We start from the raw sequence: 17,899 nt of genomic DNA, 5'->3' as shown, positions 1-17,899 counted from the left end.
TTGTTCAGATGCTTTACAAAATTATTGACCTGCTGATTTAGTGATGTTGGGTCGACAATGAAGTTTTCCTCTACCACTATCTGCTGCAGTACAGAATGTGCATTTCCAATATCTTTTACTAAGAGGTACAATGGAGACATTTAGCATACAAACAATATAGTACATGATGTATACTGTATAATAACATTAAACATCCATCTTTAAGATGGACGTTGTAAAAAACTCACAAGGTTAATACGATGTAGAATTTTTTTTCAAAAAAATCACATTTTAAGTATCAAAAGTTTAATTGGGTGCCCACAGATTGAACACACTCGTAGAAACGCCATCCATAAAAGAAAGACATTAAAACAAAACCAAAAAACAGAGGCTTGCAAATATTATAAAAATAGCTTTTCCATTTAAAAGATTCCAAAGTCCATAAAAGAAAAGTGGGTCTAACCGTGCACCTGAAAAAGTTAAGCCCTTATGTTAAAAAAATTAAAATAGAAAATACAGTTTTGGTAGAGTAGTTTCTAGAGGGCCGAGGCTGTAATGAAAACAAAATAAAGCCTTACCTCAAATCGTCATCTGGAAAGCACTTTTGCCAACATTAATTTTTATGATGGATCTAAATCAATTTTCAACACCGAAATAAAATTTGACGCTAAAAAATGGTACAGATCTATAAACAGTTATTTTAAAGTGAAATGGACGGTCTAGATAATCTATTATAATATACACGGTTTTAGAGCTTAAACTCCTAATTTGTTTTTACAACTAATATGTTCAAGCCGAGATGGTGAATATAAAGGTTTTGCAATCCATGAATTGTAAATTTTTGATGAATTATGAGGTGAGGCTTTACTGATTTTAATAGGGCTGCAGCTCTATCCCACCATTTTCCAATATATTGTAGAATACCAAAAAAAAAAGAAAGAGTATACAGCGCCAGCTAAGGATGAGAGATGCACATTGTATATGACTTTCTCGTGAAGGGCCATGTGGCCGGTTGACCTAGACTCACCAAATGGGCAATATAGCCCTCTAACATCATAGAGAAGTTTGAATCTAGACCGTCCGTGATTCAAAGCCTTCTTAAGAGCATAAGATCTTGTAACGCGCAATGCAATGAACACGTGATCAAAATCCCTCGCTAATGTGGTTTGTGTAGAGCCGAGGCTCTAAACAATCAAAGTAAAGCGTACCTTCAAATAGTATCGAGAAATATGGTTTCAATACTGGAAATAATTGGGATAGCCTTCAAATATATTTTCATCTTTAATTATAAAACTTAAAGCTTAAAAAAAAGTGTAGATCAGACGGATCTATGAAAATCTTGAAAATTGACGGTCAAACAATGCGTTACAAGATGCACTATTTCTAAAATTTGAAATCGATTTTTTTCCCATGTCCATGCATCTTGATGTCGAGATGATCAATTTGAGGATGTTTGCGCATCAAAACAACATCTTTTAGTGAAATTTTTTGTGTCAGTTATAATTTGATTGTTTAGAGCCTTGAACCTATATAAAATTTTTCCTTGACAAAAAAGACGTCAATTCAGTTTAATTTTTCTAGAAGGAAACTCATGTGTTTGCTCTTGTTTTCAAAGAGTCTTAGGATCGTAAATCACTCTATGTTCATTTCTGCCGCGGATTTGGAGGGTCCAAAATTAGTATAGATATGATGATTTTTAAAGAATTAAAATGAACAATCCCGAGTACAAGATAAACCATTTTTGTGGTTAAAAATTCAATGTTTTTCACATTCATTTTTTTTTTGATTGGGTAAATCAATGGGGACAAGTCCCCCTACCTATTTTTCATTAGGGATTGTCTACAAAGATATCATTTATCTTTTATATATGGAAGTCACAATCATTCATGTCCCTTAAATTTTAAATTGGGTGGTTTCAAGAGTGTCAAAAGAAAATTTTCAGACTCACCACAAGCCATCCAATTTGACATCTAATGAGCGGAAATGATTGTGACTTCCATATACAAAGATAAATGGTCTCTTTGTAGACGATCCCTTTTCATTAATAAAAATAAAAAGAGATTACAAATCATTATTTTACAATCCTACTGTAGAACAATCATGCAATATCATGAAGTAAAGGAAGAGAAATAAAGTTTGAAAGCCTAAAGCACCAAATAGTGACATCTGAAAAAGTTGTGGTTTTTTTTAGCAAGTGAGTCCGCTACCATATTTGCCTCACGATAAATGTAACAAATCAACCATAAACAATTTGTAAGTTTGAATTGACAATTGGAAGCAATAATATGAAGTGCCTTTGGAGATTTATAGCACCCACATATGACTTAAACAAGGAGGGAAGGATCACTTTCAATTTGTAAGGAAAAACAATCTATCCGAATAACTAAGTCAACACCCTCTTCCAAGGCATGAAATTCTGCCTAGTAATTCCATGCTACACCCAAAGAAATGGAAAAAGCCGAATTCATAATTGTGTTGGTCAAGATGATATACATGTAAAATTTTAAAGAGAAAATATCCCCATACCCCCTATGTTTAAGTTTCATTTCATAATAGACCGAAGGTTTTAAAAGATATCTTGAGGCATAAAAATTTTATATTTTATTTTTCTAAACCCCAAAGCTAATTTAAACTTGTTTTTTTAAGCCAAACATATCTAAAAAGACATGCATTTTTTAAAACCCTTCTAACCAAACTTCTAGAGAGAAAGAGAGAGAGAGAGAGAGAGAGTACATTATGGAGGTGAGAGGTTACCAAGAGAAGAGAGAGATAGGTGTTTAGAAAAATATGGGAGGAGAGAGTGAGAAAGACACACGAAGAGAGGGAGTGAAGTTTTGGATATATAAGTGAAGATAGATAAAGTATTAGGTTTAGAAATAACATGTATTTCTCACATTTATTTAAGTTAAAAAATAGGTTTAAAGTGGTCAGGGAGTTAGACGATATCTTTTGCAACCTTGGATAAAAATAGGGGATATAGGGATTATTTCTCAATTTTAAATTTGAAATCGATCTCCAACAAGTAACTTGGAAAGCTGGCAGACTAAAATAAGCACACCACGAAACACGCCAAAACTTATCATTTAAGTACATCATCATCGTCATCATCATGCATAAGTTTTTCTAAGGTTTCAAACTTTGGAGGGCAAGTGGATCACTAAAATGATAAGGTCCCTTTGTTTGGACCCCCTTTGTTTTTGTGAACAATATCAATGCCCCAGTAGCAGGGGCTTAAGAGCCATAAAAATAATAGGTTTTTAGATGCAACTTGCATCATGAATGGGTCTAAAGGAAGTTCGCAAGTCCGCCGAAAGGTGAGGTATAGGTTTAAAACTTCAGGCTTTGGATGAAAACACAGCTGAATTTTGGGATGTACAACTGGAAAACCGCACTAGTAAAATTGTCGAATTTAAGGGAAAAGTTTACATGTGGCTCTAAACAATTAAATTAAGGTACACCTAAAATATTCACTAGAAGATGTTGTTTGGATGCACAAAAATCCTCAAAACAATCATCTCGATCTCAAGATATATGAACATATGAAAAAATAGATTTCAAGTCTTGAAAATAGTACATCTTAAAATGTATTTTCTATAACGTTAAATTTCAAGATTTAAGTATTTAAATATATGCTCAAGCTATACTATTTTTTAAGCTTTAAATTTTATAATTAGAGATACAAATAAATTTTCAACTCTCACGAAAATTTCGAGTACTAAAATAACACCTTTCTATTCTATTTCAAGGTGCGCTTTACTCGATTGTTTACAGCCTGAGCCTTATACAAACCGCACCCTTTGTCCTCAAGTTTCATCCAATTTTGGAGAAACTTAGGAACATAGGGGCAACAATTTGCACAAAGGAACAAATTATGAGCGTTCAAAAGGAGGGGTGTAGTTTTAAAGAAGACATTGTGGATTTTCAAAAGCAAATGTTTCTTTTGTGTTAGTTTAATAAATGAGAATATGGGGTAAATTTTTAGGCTTCGACTTAATGGTGTACCATAATGGTTTGGGTGAGAAAGGTCAAGAGATTGGCTTGGTTTCGAATTAGGTTCAAACTCTTGACCTTAACAAACCTCATGTCGCACCATGAGACCATGGACCAGATCACAATGTATTGTCTAAAAATCTCTAAAGTCGGATTTTATGGAGAAATTAAACTAAATTTTTGTTGGTAGCTCAATTGAAAATTCAGTAAGTGCAAGTATCTGAGGTATAATAAAAATACTATAATGAAACACTTATTATGACCTTTAAGGGCCTGTGCTCTTTTTGAGAGTAATGAAAGTGATCCTTTGTTAATGTTTAAAAAAATAAAAAAAGTTCCAACTTCTTGAATCTGAACCGTCAATCCAAACAAACTAGGATCTGGACCGTCCATTGAGGCAACCCCATAAATGGGGCTCCGTAACCTTTCGAGTTTGACATATCGTAGAGTGTGGTTTGCTTGGGCCTTAGATAAGAGGCAAAGAAAGCTTAGGCTTTGAGCCCCCATTAATGGAAAGCCTACACGCGTCCTTCACTTAACGAAATGCAATTATCTTATGACTTTGGGTTCATGAATCATTGTCCTTTTCAATTTTTGCCCACGCTATCAAATCTAGGGTTATTCATTTGGCGAAATAAGGTGATATTTTCTTTGGCTTTTACTTCGCCGATTATATTTTGGAAAATTAGAAAGAGACTAATTACTTTTAATACACAGTCACAATCACTCTAATATTTCAAATTTGGAATTGGGTGGTTGTGAATGTTTCATTGAATAGACCCAAAATTCAAAATAAAATTTTTTAAACTTTGTGACACATCCAAAGCTATCCAATTTGACATTTGTTAAGAACAATTGTGACCTCATTGTAACAATGATAAATGGTCTCATAGTATACAATTCTTTATATTTTCTCTTCAAGATAAGAACAATGTATTACATTTTTTAAAATAAACATCGATTGCTTAATTTTGCCTTCGAATAATGCAAGCAATTCTCTACAAATTCTTCAAAATGATCGGCAGGGAAAATTTTCTTGAAAATTCTTAATGAGGGTTCGTGAGAGAGAGAGAGAGAGAGAGAGAGAGAGAGAGAGAGAACATGAGGCTTGTAAGAAAGAAAGATGATTAGGAATGAAGATTCACTTTGAGATAATAAATTCTCTAACTATTCTATAGGAATATAAGAGTAGAGAGATTGAGGAAAATTTTGAGTATAGAACTAGAGTTGGATGGATGAAGTGGAGATATGCTTCTTGAATCTTATGTGATTGCTGCATACCAATGAAACTAAATGGAAAGTTCTATATTACGACTTTAAGACTAGCAATACTTTATGGGATAGAATGTTGGACAATCAAGAAACAACACATCCATAGTATGAGTGTAGCCGAAGTGATGATATTGAGATAGGTGATTGCCATGACAAGAAATGATAGAATTTGAAATAAATACATTCTAGAGAACTTAAGAATAGCTAGGCAATAAGACGAGGAAAGTAAATTTAGGTGGTCTAGCAATGGGTAGCGTCAACCTAGAACATCACCAGTTAGGAGGGATAATTTGGTTCAATTAGAATGCTCTAAAAAGACAAGAGGAATGCCCAAAAAGGCATGGATGACAGTAGTGATAAGAGATATGGTGAGTGATCAGATTGAGGCTATGGCCCTTAATAGAGCGAAATGGCAAAACATGATTCGTTTAGCCAACTCCAAATAGTTGGGATAAGACTCAGATGACGCTAATGATTTATTGGAATATCTCTTTTTCAAAAAATGACTTAAAAATAGAGATAAATGGGAAGATTTCTCCCCCAATTTCAGCATCAATTATTGGAAATCATTGGAGATGCCTAATTTTTAAAAGAGAAGGAGAGAGATGCATGCTAAGCTCACAAAAATGGTGGTTGCCCCCATGGACCATTTTACAACAAGGCTTACTGGTTTCATGTGTAATAAGGTATTGTCTAGGACCACACATGTTGAAGAGGATCATGCCACATGCGAGATCCTTCTATAAATTGGCATCCCTCCAACGCTAAACTCCATCAACTTCCATTTCTTGAGACAAAAAGAAGAAAGAAAACCAAACTATCATCCATGGCGTTCAAATCCCTTCTCTTTGTTGTTCTTGCTCTTGTGTTGATGCCGGCGCCCACCACACATGCGCAGCTTGGTCTGGGTTCACTCCTAGGACTCACTCAAATCACAGGGACCATCTTTTGCACCTCTAATGGCAATATTGGTATCCTTGGCTCAGCCACACCAGTGATTCCTAGTAAGTCCAATTGTGTGTGACCGTGAGTGAGAGAGAGAGAGAATGGGACCTCGATTTAAGTGATCAAGATGGTGGAACCACAACATGATGTCAAGAGTTTTATTTCTGCCCATAAATATGGCACGAGAGATAGAGGGAGCTATTTTAGTACGAGTAATCCTCACATTAGTTGGTGGCCAAAAACAAATTAGAAAAATAACACTATTGCGTTAGTAGGTAGACTCGCTCTCCAAAATCTTAACAATTTTTCTTTCATATGCATGCAGATGCCCCAGTGCAGCTGGTGTGCAATGGCAACAACATATCAACAGTGAACACAGACTCGACGGGCGCGTTCCAGTTCCTGGTGAACCCCCTCCATATGCTCCTCTCTTCCCTCCTCAGCGATTGCTCGGTCGTCGTTCAAACGCCTCTCACCACCACATGCAAAACCACCCCTCAATTACAAGGCATCTTGCAATCGCCTCTCACCTTTGTTGGAAGGCTTGAACGGCTTCTAGGAACAGTCATCAAATTAGCTGCCACTTCTTTCACCTTCGTTCCTTTTCCCAATCTGCCTAACAACTGATCTCTCTCTCTCCCTCTCCACTGTTATGAGATGGTCGATTCTGCAAGTTTTTAGGTCTAGGTACTGGTTAGAAGATATTGGCTCTATGTTTGTCAAATAGAAGTAAAAGCTGTGTTATAGCTGATGTAAGGTTGATGTGTTATAGCTGTGTCAAATAGAAGTACTGGTTAGGTCTAGGCATGGTTGATGCAGTACTACCGTGTTTAAAAAATTTTAATATTTCTAATACTACCTTTTGTATTTTTATGCTTTCGATGTAAGGCAAAAGATATTCTACTCTCACGTTTACTCCCTCGGGCAAAATCCCACCTAGAATTAATTCTAGGTCCCAAAAGGATGTAATATCCTCGACCCATAGATTAATCTTAATAAAAAAACTTACCTAATTGTAACTTTTATAAGCTTGAAAAGAAATAATTTCTTGAGATTGAACATAAACCATTCAATTTGTAGACCGTTATGTTCCAGCTAGAAAGCTTGAATTTTCTCTTTTTTTTTTGTTTTTTTTAGAATAATCATCTAATTTCCTGAATTTTTGAAAATATCCTCCCAAGGTTGAGGAAATAAAAATAAACTTTACTCTCGAGAGAGCATAATATATGTGCTATTAAAATAAAAGAAAAATTTCATATAGACTTCTAATTCCTCATATGATTTCATGATAGACCCTCCTTCCGTTTTTCTTTCAAGAAGCATAAAAAACCCTTTAAAAATTTCACCTTACCCCCGCATTTCTTATCTTCCTCTTTTATTAACTTTTAACTATAAAAATTAACTTCAACAAATCTTTTTAAATCATTTCAACCCAAAAACTTTTTAACCATCTTTTTCTATTTCCACTCATTAAAAAAGTTTTTGAATTAAAATAGTATCAAAAGATTTGTTGGGCTAATTTTTATTGTCAAAAAGTCAATAAAAGAGGAAAATAAGAGATGAAGGGGTACGGTTAAAATAGAAAGAGAATCTACATAAAATAACATGAAAAATTAAAGGTCTATACGAAATTTGCCCTAAAATAAAAAGGTGTGTTGCCTCTTATACAATGCATTTGTTAATCCCGTCAGATGTTCAAAACCGTTCTCCCGGGACAGTAACAAAGTTGAGAACATATAACATCTTAATTACCTCAGTGATGTGGAAAAAGCCCAACCATTGGAACTGATGTTTCAAAACCCGACCCTGTGGCAAGGATTGTTCACCCACCCACAAATCTGTGTTGAATCACTGGATTAGTGAACAATCTGAACCAGTGATCCAAAAAATATTAAAAATCAATAAAATAGAATAAAAACTAGAATAAGGATTTATGCGACGGGAATTTAAAGGGACCTACGAAAACATTAGATCCACTCAAAAAAATAAGTATAAAAAATGTAGTATTAAGGGAGAACAAGGGCACGAGCCATGCCATCCCAGAACCAATTTGGTCCCGACCGGTTCCCCATTGAAATCAAGAACTGTTGGGTTTTAAAACACTGACTAAAACTAAAGTTTTTTTTCCTTTTTCCATTCTTTTTTTGGGTGGGGTTATACTTGGTACACAAGATGCAGACATTAATTTCCCGTGACATTAACCAACCGTCCAATTCATATTTGACAGACTTTGAATGGAGCAACGGCGCATCACAACCAGCCCTTGTAGTCATTCGACGACAGCAATGATGTTAAAGCACGTTGAGCTCCTTGTATGAACTATGCACCCTTAGCACATGAATCAAAAGGCATGGGTTCTCTTTGCAACGGGTTACAATTGAATACCGCAACATTTCAGTTCCCAAAAGCACCACCGCATCATTGTGCCATACAATAAGAGAAAAGCTCGACCCCTCAAATAAACAACGCAAGCATTTTGCATGATATGCTGATCTGGTTTGGGCACCAGTAAATGCTGAGCCAAAACAAACTAAGGCAAAATACCCATACTGTAATTTAGAATCCCTTCCCAAGGAATACAATAGTTCACCAACAAATCAGAACCTGAAAAGCTTGGCATTTCACAAAGTCACAGCAACACACCAAGACACAAATCATATACTGCATTCTGAAACCCTTTCGTAAACTATACAATAATAGCTCAACAGAAAATAAAATAAAATAAAAAAAACCAGAACCAGAAAGGCTCATCATTTTTTCTTGTTTTCTTAAAATGTTAACTTGGGAACTAATTGGAATGGAACCCAAGATGTCAGGTTTGTCATTTTAGAAGTGATAGCACTAGACTCTCTCTCTCTCTCTCTCTCTCTCTCTCTCTCTCTCTCTCTCTCTCTGTTTTGCATTGTAAATGATAAATATCTTGAAATTCTACCTTCATAGACTCAGAAATGTATGTCGCAGGCATATATGTAACATGTATCATAAGCTTTCACATTGAGCACGGATGCATGCACACATGCACCAGCCTATATAGAATCCATTAATGAATGTATACTGATATGCCTAACATATATGGTAGCATGTGCGCTTGTATGCATGCAAAGGTACACAAATGATAGCATTAGTGCACATGCAGCATGAGTAATAAGTACTTGTAAAGAGTACAATGGCTAGGCTGCACACACAGACTTCATGCGTATATTCTATAAGTATAGAAGCTCTATTCTTGCATAGAATCTAAAGTATAAAAGCTCTATATTTGTGATGACATTATCAAAAACCAACAGTTGTTACATGTTACTAATAGGCACAAGAATTCAAGCAACTCATCAGTGAGAACTGCTGGGACTTAAAAGGGGGGTCAACGCATCATAATGATCAACAGTCATCATGAATTACATGCAAATTCATGCATTAATCATTCTGTTTACGTGCCCAAACATCACAAGCTTTGTGCACGTAGCGAAGCTTATTGAAATCAAAGTGGGTTTTTCCAAGTGATGAAGATTTTTCAGTTGTTAAGGAGAATTGACATATGGTCTTTGTTTGTCTACTCGATTAGAATTGGCTTTCAGGTACCAATGGGTTTGCAAAGCATGATTAATTTTTGTACATGAAATAAATTTGTAAATATACATTGACAAATATATATACATTTAGATCAATGAAGTTCAGTAGGGGTGGTTATGTTGGGGATTAATGAATTCTGAACAGTATAAACTATGATGCAAATTTACACTGAGAACTATGTAAAATGTTTAGTTTTGCAAGTTCTGTTTGCAATCAGGTTCATTTTAGCCCTCAGCAACAATTTATAGGGAGAACCATGAGCAAGAACATTAAACAGTTCTACATGGACATGATGACACAAGAAAGTTCTCAAGTTGTTTGATAAAGAGACTGGTTTAGAGAGAAAATCAATTTCTTTGTTCAAAAGAAGCAGAACTTATTATTGTTTTTTTTACATGAGAAGCGATTAATTAGTATCAATAATTCTCTCTCTCTCTCTCTCTCTCTCTCTCTCTCTCAAGTTCTTTGATTGCTCTCACAACTTTCCATGTGGATTATCAGAAGATGGGGATGTTGTATAGAAGTTAAGAACCATGATTCTCAATAGTCTTTGTGATAGAAGAGAGAGTAAATGATGCCCTAAATTTTTTTTGAGAAAATGATGCCCTAATTCACACAATGGTCATGTAACCTCAAGGAAGAAACCAAATTTGGGAGAGTAATGAACAGGGCCTTCGTCAGAATGGGTTTGTGTCGGATGAGAGAGAATAATGCCCCATTTCATCAAATGGGGTGCTCTTACCAGTAAATGATAATTTAACAAATACCCTTGTATTAGAAAAGGGCTTTCTTCAAAACGTCACTACAAGATAAGAAGTTCGATGAATCGAGGAAAGAGAATGATATTTGTCCTCGCAGTTTCAGTTCACAGATTGATGATTATTGGACTGTGTTTAATCCAAACGATCAGGTTTCTTCTTTAAGTCCAAATCCTAAATCTGCTTCCCCATTCAATCTTGATGGGTACATCAGTTGCAGGTCCCCCATTTACTTGCATCCTAAAATTAAAAATAATGGCTGGTTTTCTCAAGTACTAACTCCCCTTCGAAAATGGTGATTTAATCACCGCTTAGTCCTAAAAAGGTACAAGAGAAACCAGGAAACCAGTCCCCTCTTTTGGATTCACCCTATAATGGTTGTGTTCCACATAGGGACCAAGAAAGGGAAAAGAAAACCAGAGGGTTAGCAGGGGTTACCTTACTGAGAGCCATTCTTGTACTTTAAGGACTGTTACCTCTGAGCTAACTGGTTGTTTTCTTTAGAGAAAGAAAACATTCTTGTGCTTTTAGGTCAGAAACCTTTGAGCTAACTGGAAGATTTCTTCAGAGATATGCTTCTTTACTAATATTGAAACTGGGTCTCTTTAGCTCTCTTGCCCTGAAATTTTGGGATTTTTATCACTATCTTATGCAAAAGTTTTCAGAAGTGTCTGCTGAAGAGCAAAGAATGCAGAATTGCAGATTATCCGTGTAGTTACTTGTGACATCTTTGTCAAGCAGCATGGGGTGAAACTCCAAGTATTGAGAGAGTGAAGACAGAACAAGAGATACATATACAAGGAAGACACTGCTGAGATCTCAGTTGCTATGGTAGAAAGTAAAAACAATGGAGAAGGAAATTAATCTCTAAAGGATATGCAAAGACAGGGATGCGAAGCATAGACAGAGAGGAAGAGAGGCAGAGATGGAGGTCTAGGAGGTGTGGAGAGAAAGCGAGATAGAGAGAGAGAGAGAGAGAGAGAGTTTGAGCACTTGGGGGAAGTTAGCAACAAAAATGAGGATGGTTGATCAGGAAAAAAAAATTCACTTTGGTCGAAAAAGTACAAAGGGGGATAAGTGGGAGGTTTTGGGCCCACCGGTCAGTGGTTTAGAGGTATTTTCTGGCACCTTGTTTCTGGGAATGTTGTACTATTCCGTTTTTATTACTAGTACTGATATGGATAGTATCAATAATCTTAGGGTAGAGTGGACTAATTTTGACATGAAACATCAAGGAAGCCCACTAAGTAGTTGAAGTATCTGTAGTCTCTTAGGATAGAGTGGACTAGCTTGCTCCATATAACTACGCATGGAGTTGCCAGATAAGGAAACACTTACTCTGTAAACAAAAACCAGGATAGATATAAAGCAAGGGAACCACGTTTTTCATCCTACCTCTGGACCCTTTGGGGTATGCTCCCAAACAGTCACATTGAAGGCACAACTAAGCATTGAAGCATATCTGTAGTGGATAGTGTATATACCCATTAAAAATCTCTCAAAACCATTCAAGATCCCCCAAACTCCATTATTTTGATGTTGAGGTACCTATAAGGCACAACTTATGATGGACTAATGAGTTCTAGATTCAGCTGACCCTTGTTCTAGCATGGGACATCGCATATGACTATTGCTGAGTGGTGTAGCAAGCAAAATTGCTTTCTAAATATAGGGCAAATATATAAATTGCTTAGTAGAGGATGATCTGGTTCAGGCTCTGAAATCATCGAGGGAATTTGGCCTGTCAAAGTCTGATGCTTCAATGATAGCATGTAGTGTAGACATTTGAGTCATTGGCTTGGCATTTAATTTAATGTTTCAAGCAAGGACCAAGAGATTGACGCAGATAACATCTTATACCGGATACCTATTTATTATAATTCAAATATCCACGAACTGAAGGGGCAGCCAACAAATACATACTCAGAACAAGGACGCGTATGGGTGATCAAGTAGAAGATTTATACCACCAGTAAGCCCCTTTTGGGTTCTAAATGAGGCAAAGCAAAGAATCCTTCATATGTATTTAATCCTCTTTTTCCTAGCTCTGAACACTTTTTCAACATAGGATTGAAACTAAAAATTGAATAATGCTACAAAGTTGGATGCTATTTCAAAACTCAAAGCCTGCGACCCTGGATTTGGGTTAAAGGACAACTATAATGGCAAAAGAAAGAGGTATTCATTAAATTGAATCATGTACAATATGTAGAACCTATTTTAAGTTAAAAAAAGAGTGCAGTTAAAAAAGCTACAAAAAGACAGAACAGGAGTTCACAAAAGAGCCGGATAGGGAGTGAGCTATCTCCTCAACCTCCTTGCACTTCCTTGAGTGGGAGAGTTGTGGTTGGCCATTGCTTCCAGTCTCCTTGCAGTGCGAAAAAGAGCCGCTTGCTTCTGACGACAGCTGTAACTCTTCCTTTTGCTGCATACAGGTTAGAAAAGACAGTAAATTACTGACACTGTAAATTACTGTGTTTTTCACCTTGAAAAACACGCACAAGTTTTTCCAAGTCGACTGTTTAACCTAGAGACTTGACACGGATTTGGCAAAGGACAAGTCAGCCACCGAGTTCAGGTTTGTTAAATACTACAGCATCATTCAAGAGTCACAGGCTTTTCAGCTGGGGGGGAGGGTGGGGAGAGAGAGAGAGAGAGCGAGAGAGAGAGAGAGAGAGAGAGCTGACCAAGACGATAGGCGTTCAAAACTCCTCAAAAACAACTCAAAGCAAAAAAAATACTGTGTATAATAAACAAAAGAATTTACTTTGCAGAGCTACAAAGGGCAACAATGCAAACATGTGATATGTACAAACCTCATGAACATGAGGCCAGCTGTGAGGACCAACCCTCCTACTGCCCAAGACACACTTTCTCTAAAGGGCATTTGCTGTATCCATTGATGGAAATCTTGCACAAACCCCATCTCCTCTTCTTTCCTCGTTGAGGTTGATTCATATCCCTTCTTCCATGAATCCTGAACTGAGTCAATACCCATTTTCTCACCGAAACAATATGAATCTTCAATACCATGAGACCCGTCCTCAAGTGAGTGGACAGAGAAACCAGCAAGTTGGCAAAACTCTGAACCATTTTTGGCCCAACCAGTAGCAGCACCACATACAATGTCCTTTGAACCACATGGTGAGAGAACCTGAACACAGAGAAAATAATAACCAGATGAACACACTTAGAACTTGTGTGAATAACAAAGTAAGCATTTTCCCTCTTACTTAGGCAACCCTCACAGATGCACACCTACCTTCCATTGATTTCAAACAAAATATTGCTAGAATACCACAAATTCTTGAAATATGGACGAATGGGTCATTAGTATTAAAAGCCTTCATAAACTCACCAAAAATGCCATCGATATAAAGATACCCAAATGAAACTCTCTGAAGACTGCAGAGAGGACAGAGAAGACCTTTCTTTGAATGATGTTGAGACTGAAAATTTTGGTGATTTGTTTATTATGGTTAACAAGCAGGCACTATTTGCCATTTTTTCTTTTAAGGAAAGGTGACCATATATTAAAGTATAGCATTATTTGTCACTCAGAAATGTGAAATATTTGTGACTCGTTTAAAATCCATGGGTTTCAGTTACATTTTTTACTTTTGACAAATATCTCTCCAGTAAAAATTTTAGAAACTGGTTTGATTACAAAGTTTCTCATTTATTTGTAACATGTTAATTATAGAAGAAGTTACCTGGGTGCTTCCATCAATAGCAAAATATGCATTTGAGCACGCTTGAAACACTGAATCACAAAAGGATTTGCATATGACTGGGGGCCCACGTTGCACACCAACTCGTGGATCACATAGAGAGCATTCAAGCATTTCCCATAAGTGTAAGCATTCTGGGTTGGCTTCCCCGCTAGATGCCAACCTCCTAATAGACAACAAGGCAGGATAAGTTTGAACTATATCACAGCAAGTTTTTGCCCTAAACACCCGGCAAAGAGCCAAATCTTTTGGTCCCTTTGTTGCCTTTTGAGGAGGTTTTCCTTCCAATGAGAAAGGGGGGAAGCGACCACCTTGAGAAATGCACACTCGATTTGGTTCTCCTGCAATAGGATAAAAGGCACTACAAATTTCATTACCAGATGCCACTATTTGGAAATTAGTTTTTTCTCTAAGAGAACTTTTGATAAGTTGATCATGCAACCATTTATGACATGCGCATTAAGGACAATGTATCCAACACAAAATAGCTCGGATTGTGTGTTGTGGACATTTAGAACTTTAAACCAATGGGTGTGGGTGTTCATCAATCATTATCAGCATAATAGTAAGAATATAGAAGAGCACTTCCCATATACTTATTGGGATTCAGTACTCACATTCGAAATTCCAATATAGAGTACATGCAAGTGCATTCCCATCTTTTCTATGAAATAGAAGTCAGTATCAAGAGATTCAATACATGTAGGTCCTCAATAAACAATTTTTTTTTTATATTTATAATTCATGAACAAACATTCTTTGAAAAATTCTTACTAAAGATGGGAATTATCCAAACATTTGAAAAATTCAAATTCTATCCTTTTTACGAAAAGAACTCCAAATTTGACCATTTGTCAAAAATCCATATAAGGTTACTAAATGTATCAACCATTCCACAAAACTCAGCCTTAGCAGTAGATTTTTACACCACAAACCGCAACCTTCTCTTCAATAAGACTCGGCGCTATTGCAATGAAAAGCAAAAACACCTAGCTGTGAATTAGTTGAGCTATTTCTATAATAAACAACTATGAAATATTGCAATTCACCATGGTTTCCGATAAAAATGCTTTCTCGGTGCTCCTAAATTTGATAATAACCACCAGTCGAAAAAATAACTTGGTCTTTGGTAACAGCCATTTCATCATCCTTGAGGACCGATATATCATCCAACCAAAACAATCTAATAGGACAGAGCGAGAGAGATTCTTTATAAGTCTCCCCTAAATTCTTCGATGAAGCATCAAGATAATCAAGGCAGGCAATGAAAATCCATCTTTCAAGTATTCTTAGTTGTTTAACGTGATTCACAAAGGTTTAACATGCTTTTTCACATCATTCTTCCAAGACATGCGGCTTATTCATAACCAACACAAGCTTCTTCAAATATTCCAGAAATAATCCAAATATCAATTCACGCCCATAAATCAGTCATCGCACGATATGAATCCAACAGAAGCGCTAATATGACCACAAGATGGCATCCATTCCTATTTTTTATCAGAAATGAATCACCCTTAAAAGAGCTAAAAAAACCCTAAAATCGTCATAATCAGATGAGGAAATTACACATGTATTATATCCTTCCTTCGCTCAAACAGAATTCAAATAATATATGAATACAATATCCAGGAAATAAATAATTCAATAATTTTCATGTTTCTTACCCAAAGTTATGGCGCCAAATAGGAGGAAGCAGAAAAGGGGAAAGCCATGGAATCGAGGCGCCTTTGCGTAAGTCTTCATCTCTCAATAGAGTGAGTGAGCGTTTGTACTGCGACTCCGCGAGCCAACACAACAGCATTTAGGGGAACAAAGGAAATAAATTATTATTAACTTTCGCTGGTTTTCCTTGAAAATTGATATTGCGGAAATGTTCTTTTAGACCCTTTAGTTTTTTTTTTTTTTTCTTTTTCTTTTTTTCGTTTAGCATAACAAGCTTTTGGTAATCCTGGCGTCAAAAACTTTAGTAGTACATGAAGGTCTAGTTTTATCCCTATTTATAAAATTTAAAATTTTTAAAATAGTATGACTCAAGCAATATCTCTATAAATACTTGAGAATTTAAAAAAATAAAAAAATAAAAAAAAACAGTCTAGATAACTTGATATAAGATGCATTATTTGGAAGACTTGACATTTTCTTTTTGCTTGGTATCCACAAATATCGAGGTTGAAATGATCAATTTGAAGGTCTTCAAATATGAGAACACCCTTTTTAATATTTTTGAACCACTTATTTCAATACTATTAGGGATAATCCTATATAAAATTTATGAAATTATGAGAAATATACTCTAATTTTTACGTAAAAAACTTTCTTGAAACTCATCCGTACCTTTTTTTTCCTTAATTGCAACCGAATCCATCATAGGGATAACCCATCCTTTTTCTCTCAATTTGTATCGTTATATTTAAAATCACAACATTTCTTCAACATCTTTTATCTCTACACCTAGAGAGAGAACTGCTGGGATGTCCTATATATTTATTTCCTTTATTGCGTAATGGAGATAAAAATACAGAGTTATGTAGGAGGAAAGAGAAGGACTTTCATTATTTTCAAACCCCTAAATTCTTTTGTGCCTTTTAAATAAGATAGGAAGAGATTTTAAAACAATGCCTAAGAGATAGGGGGGGATATGTAAGGATGTATGAGAGAGAGTTACGATTAGATAGAGTAAAAAGGATTTTTTTAGAAAAAAACGCCTAAAATTTTTGGTGCCTTTTAAATAGGATACGAGGTGATTCTTAAAAATAATATCTAAGCGATATGGAGAGATATGTAAGAGTGTGAGGAATAGAGTTACATGTAAGAGAATGAGTTTCTATTTTTTAAAATCCCCTAAAATCTTGAGAAAAAAAGATTTAAGAAGATATTTTTTAAAATTAAAAAAGATAAAGAGAAGATAAATAAAAAATAATATAAAGATATATCCCCATATAATCCAATAAGAAAGGAAGAAAAGAGTTGTGCAATGAGAAATAAAATATAGGAAGAATATCTTTTTAATTATTTGTCAAAAAAAAATAAAAAGATAATATCTTTCTAATATGTAAGATAGACATGAAAGTTAAGATAAATGAAAATATTATAGGGGCATTGCTATTCTTCATCATTTTCTTTTTTTTAACATTGGTGGGGGATGCTATGGGAAGTGCCTCTATCAATCCCATTCGCCCTTTAGCCTTCTGGTCATGGCTCCTCGTGGCATTTTAAGTGCCGTATAAGATGTTTTATGAATCATCAAGACATTACCTTCCAATACCCTGTTAAAATATATGTTTTAGCCATCACCGTACTTTAGGTACCATAATGCATAGATATCACGATAATACGACTTCCGTGAAAGCTATTTTTATATAATAAAAAAAAACCAAAATTGAGAAAAAATAGTGTGGACGAGCTTCATAAAAGTTTGAGGTTTTGTTTTAATTAGGCTAAAACTAAAGTATATTTCTTATAATTCCCCTATAAACTTTTTCCTATTTTTTATTTGTTCCATTTTTCATAATAAGCTTTGGCACGATTATAGTTAGCAATACTCTACTTTTAAGATGATTTTTCTAAACGAGACTTATATTTTGAGAAAAGGCTGAAGTTTCTATAAAGCTTAGGCTTTATTTTTTTTATGAAAATTCTATAAATTTTATT

At 35.4% G+C, this 17,899-nt stretch overlaps 2 protein-coding genes across 2 annotated transcripts; one reads left to right on the top strand and one right to left on the bottom strand.

Annotated features, from left to right (window-relative positions):
- The first annotated feature begins 6,002 nt into the window (after positions 1-6,002).
- On the top strand, positions 6,003-7,066 carry LOC18430368 (phylloplanin). The gene is made up of 2 exons (XM_006840523.4): positions 6,003-6,245; positions 6,512-7,066. Exons 1-2 carry the CDS (start codon positions 6,068-6,070, stop codon positions 6,811-6,813), a joined length of 480 nt encoding a protein of 159 aa, XP_006840586.1. The 5' UTR covers positions 6,003-6,067; the 3' UTR covers positions 6,814-7,066.
- Positions 7,067-12,677: 5,611 nt separating this feature from the next.
- Positions 12,678-16,223, bottom strand: LOC18430369 (folate receptor family protein). The gene is made up of 4 exons (XM_006840524.4): positions 15,913-16,223; positions 14,228-14,586; positions 13,331-13,668; positions 12,678-12,939 (listed from the first exon to the last, which is right to left on the bottom strand). The coding sequence occupies exons 1-4, from the start codon at positions 15,989-15,991 to the stop codon at positions 12,816-12,818; spliced, it is 900 nt and encodes a 299-aa protein (XP_006840587.1). The 5' UTR covers positions 15,992-16,223; the 3' UTR covers positions 12,678-12,815.
- Between the last annotated feature and the right edge of the window lie 1,676 nt (positions 16,224-17,899).

The sequence above is a fragment of the Amborella trichopoda genome, chromosome 2 (assembly GCF_054954075.1).
Source record: "Amborella trichopoda isolate Santa Cruz 75 chromosome 2, AtrichopodaSantaCruz75HAP2 v2.0, whole genome shotgun sequence".
In the NCBI taxonomy this organism is placed as follows: Eukaryota; Viridiplantae; Streptophyta; class Magnoliopsida; order Amborellales; family Amborellaceae; genus Amborella; species Amborella trichopoda.
This window is presented reverse-complemented; position numbering and strand designations above follow the sequence as displayed.

Bases quoted from the DNA above. Each gene is read 5' to 3' on its own strand.
- LOC18430369 (XM_006840524.4), bottom strand. From the start codon at position 15,991: ATGAAGACTTACGCAAAGGCGCCTCGATTCCATGGCTTTCCCCTTTTC. The intron at 14,587-15,912 runs GTAAGAAACATG...ATCCTATTGCAG, and splicing joins ATTTGGCGCCATAACTTTGG to GAGAACCAAATCGAGTGTGC. The intron at 12,940-13,330 runs GTTTGTACATAT...ACCTGTATGCAG, and splicing joins GCTGGCCTCATGTTCATGAG to CAAAAGGAAGAGTTACAGCT.
- LOC18430368 (XM_006840523.4), top strand. From the start codon at position 6,068: ATGGCGTTCAAATCCCTTCTCTTTGTTGTTCTTGCTCTTGTGTTGATG. The intron at 6,246-6,511 runs GTAAGTCCAATT...ATATGCATGCAG, and splicing joins AGCCACACCAGTGATTCCTA to ATGCCCCAGTGCAGCTGGTG.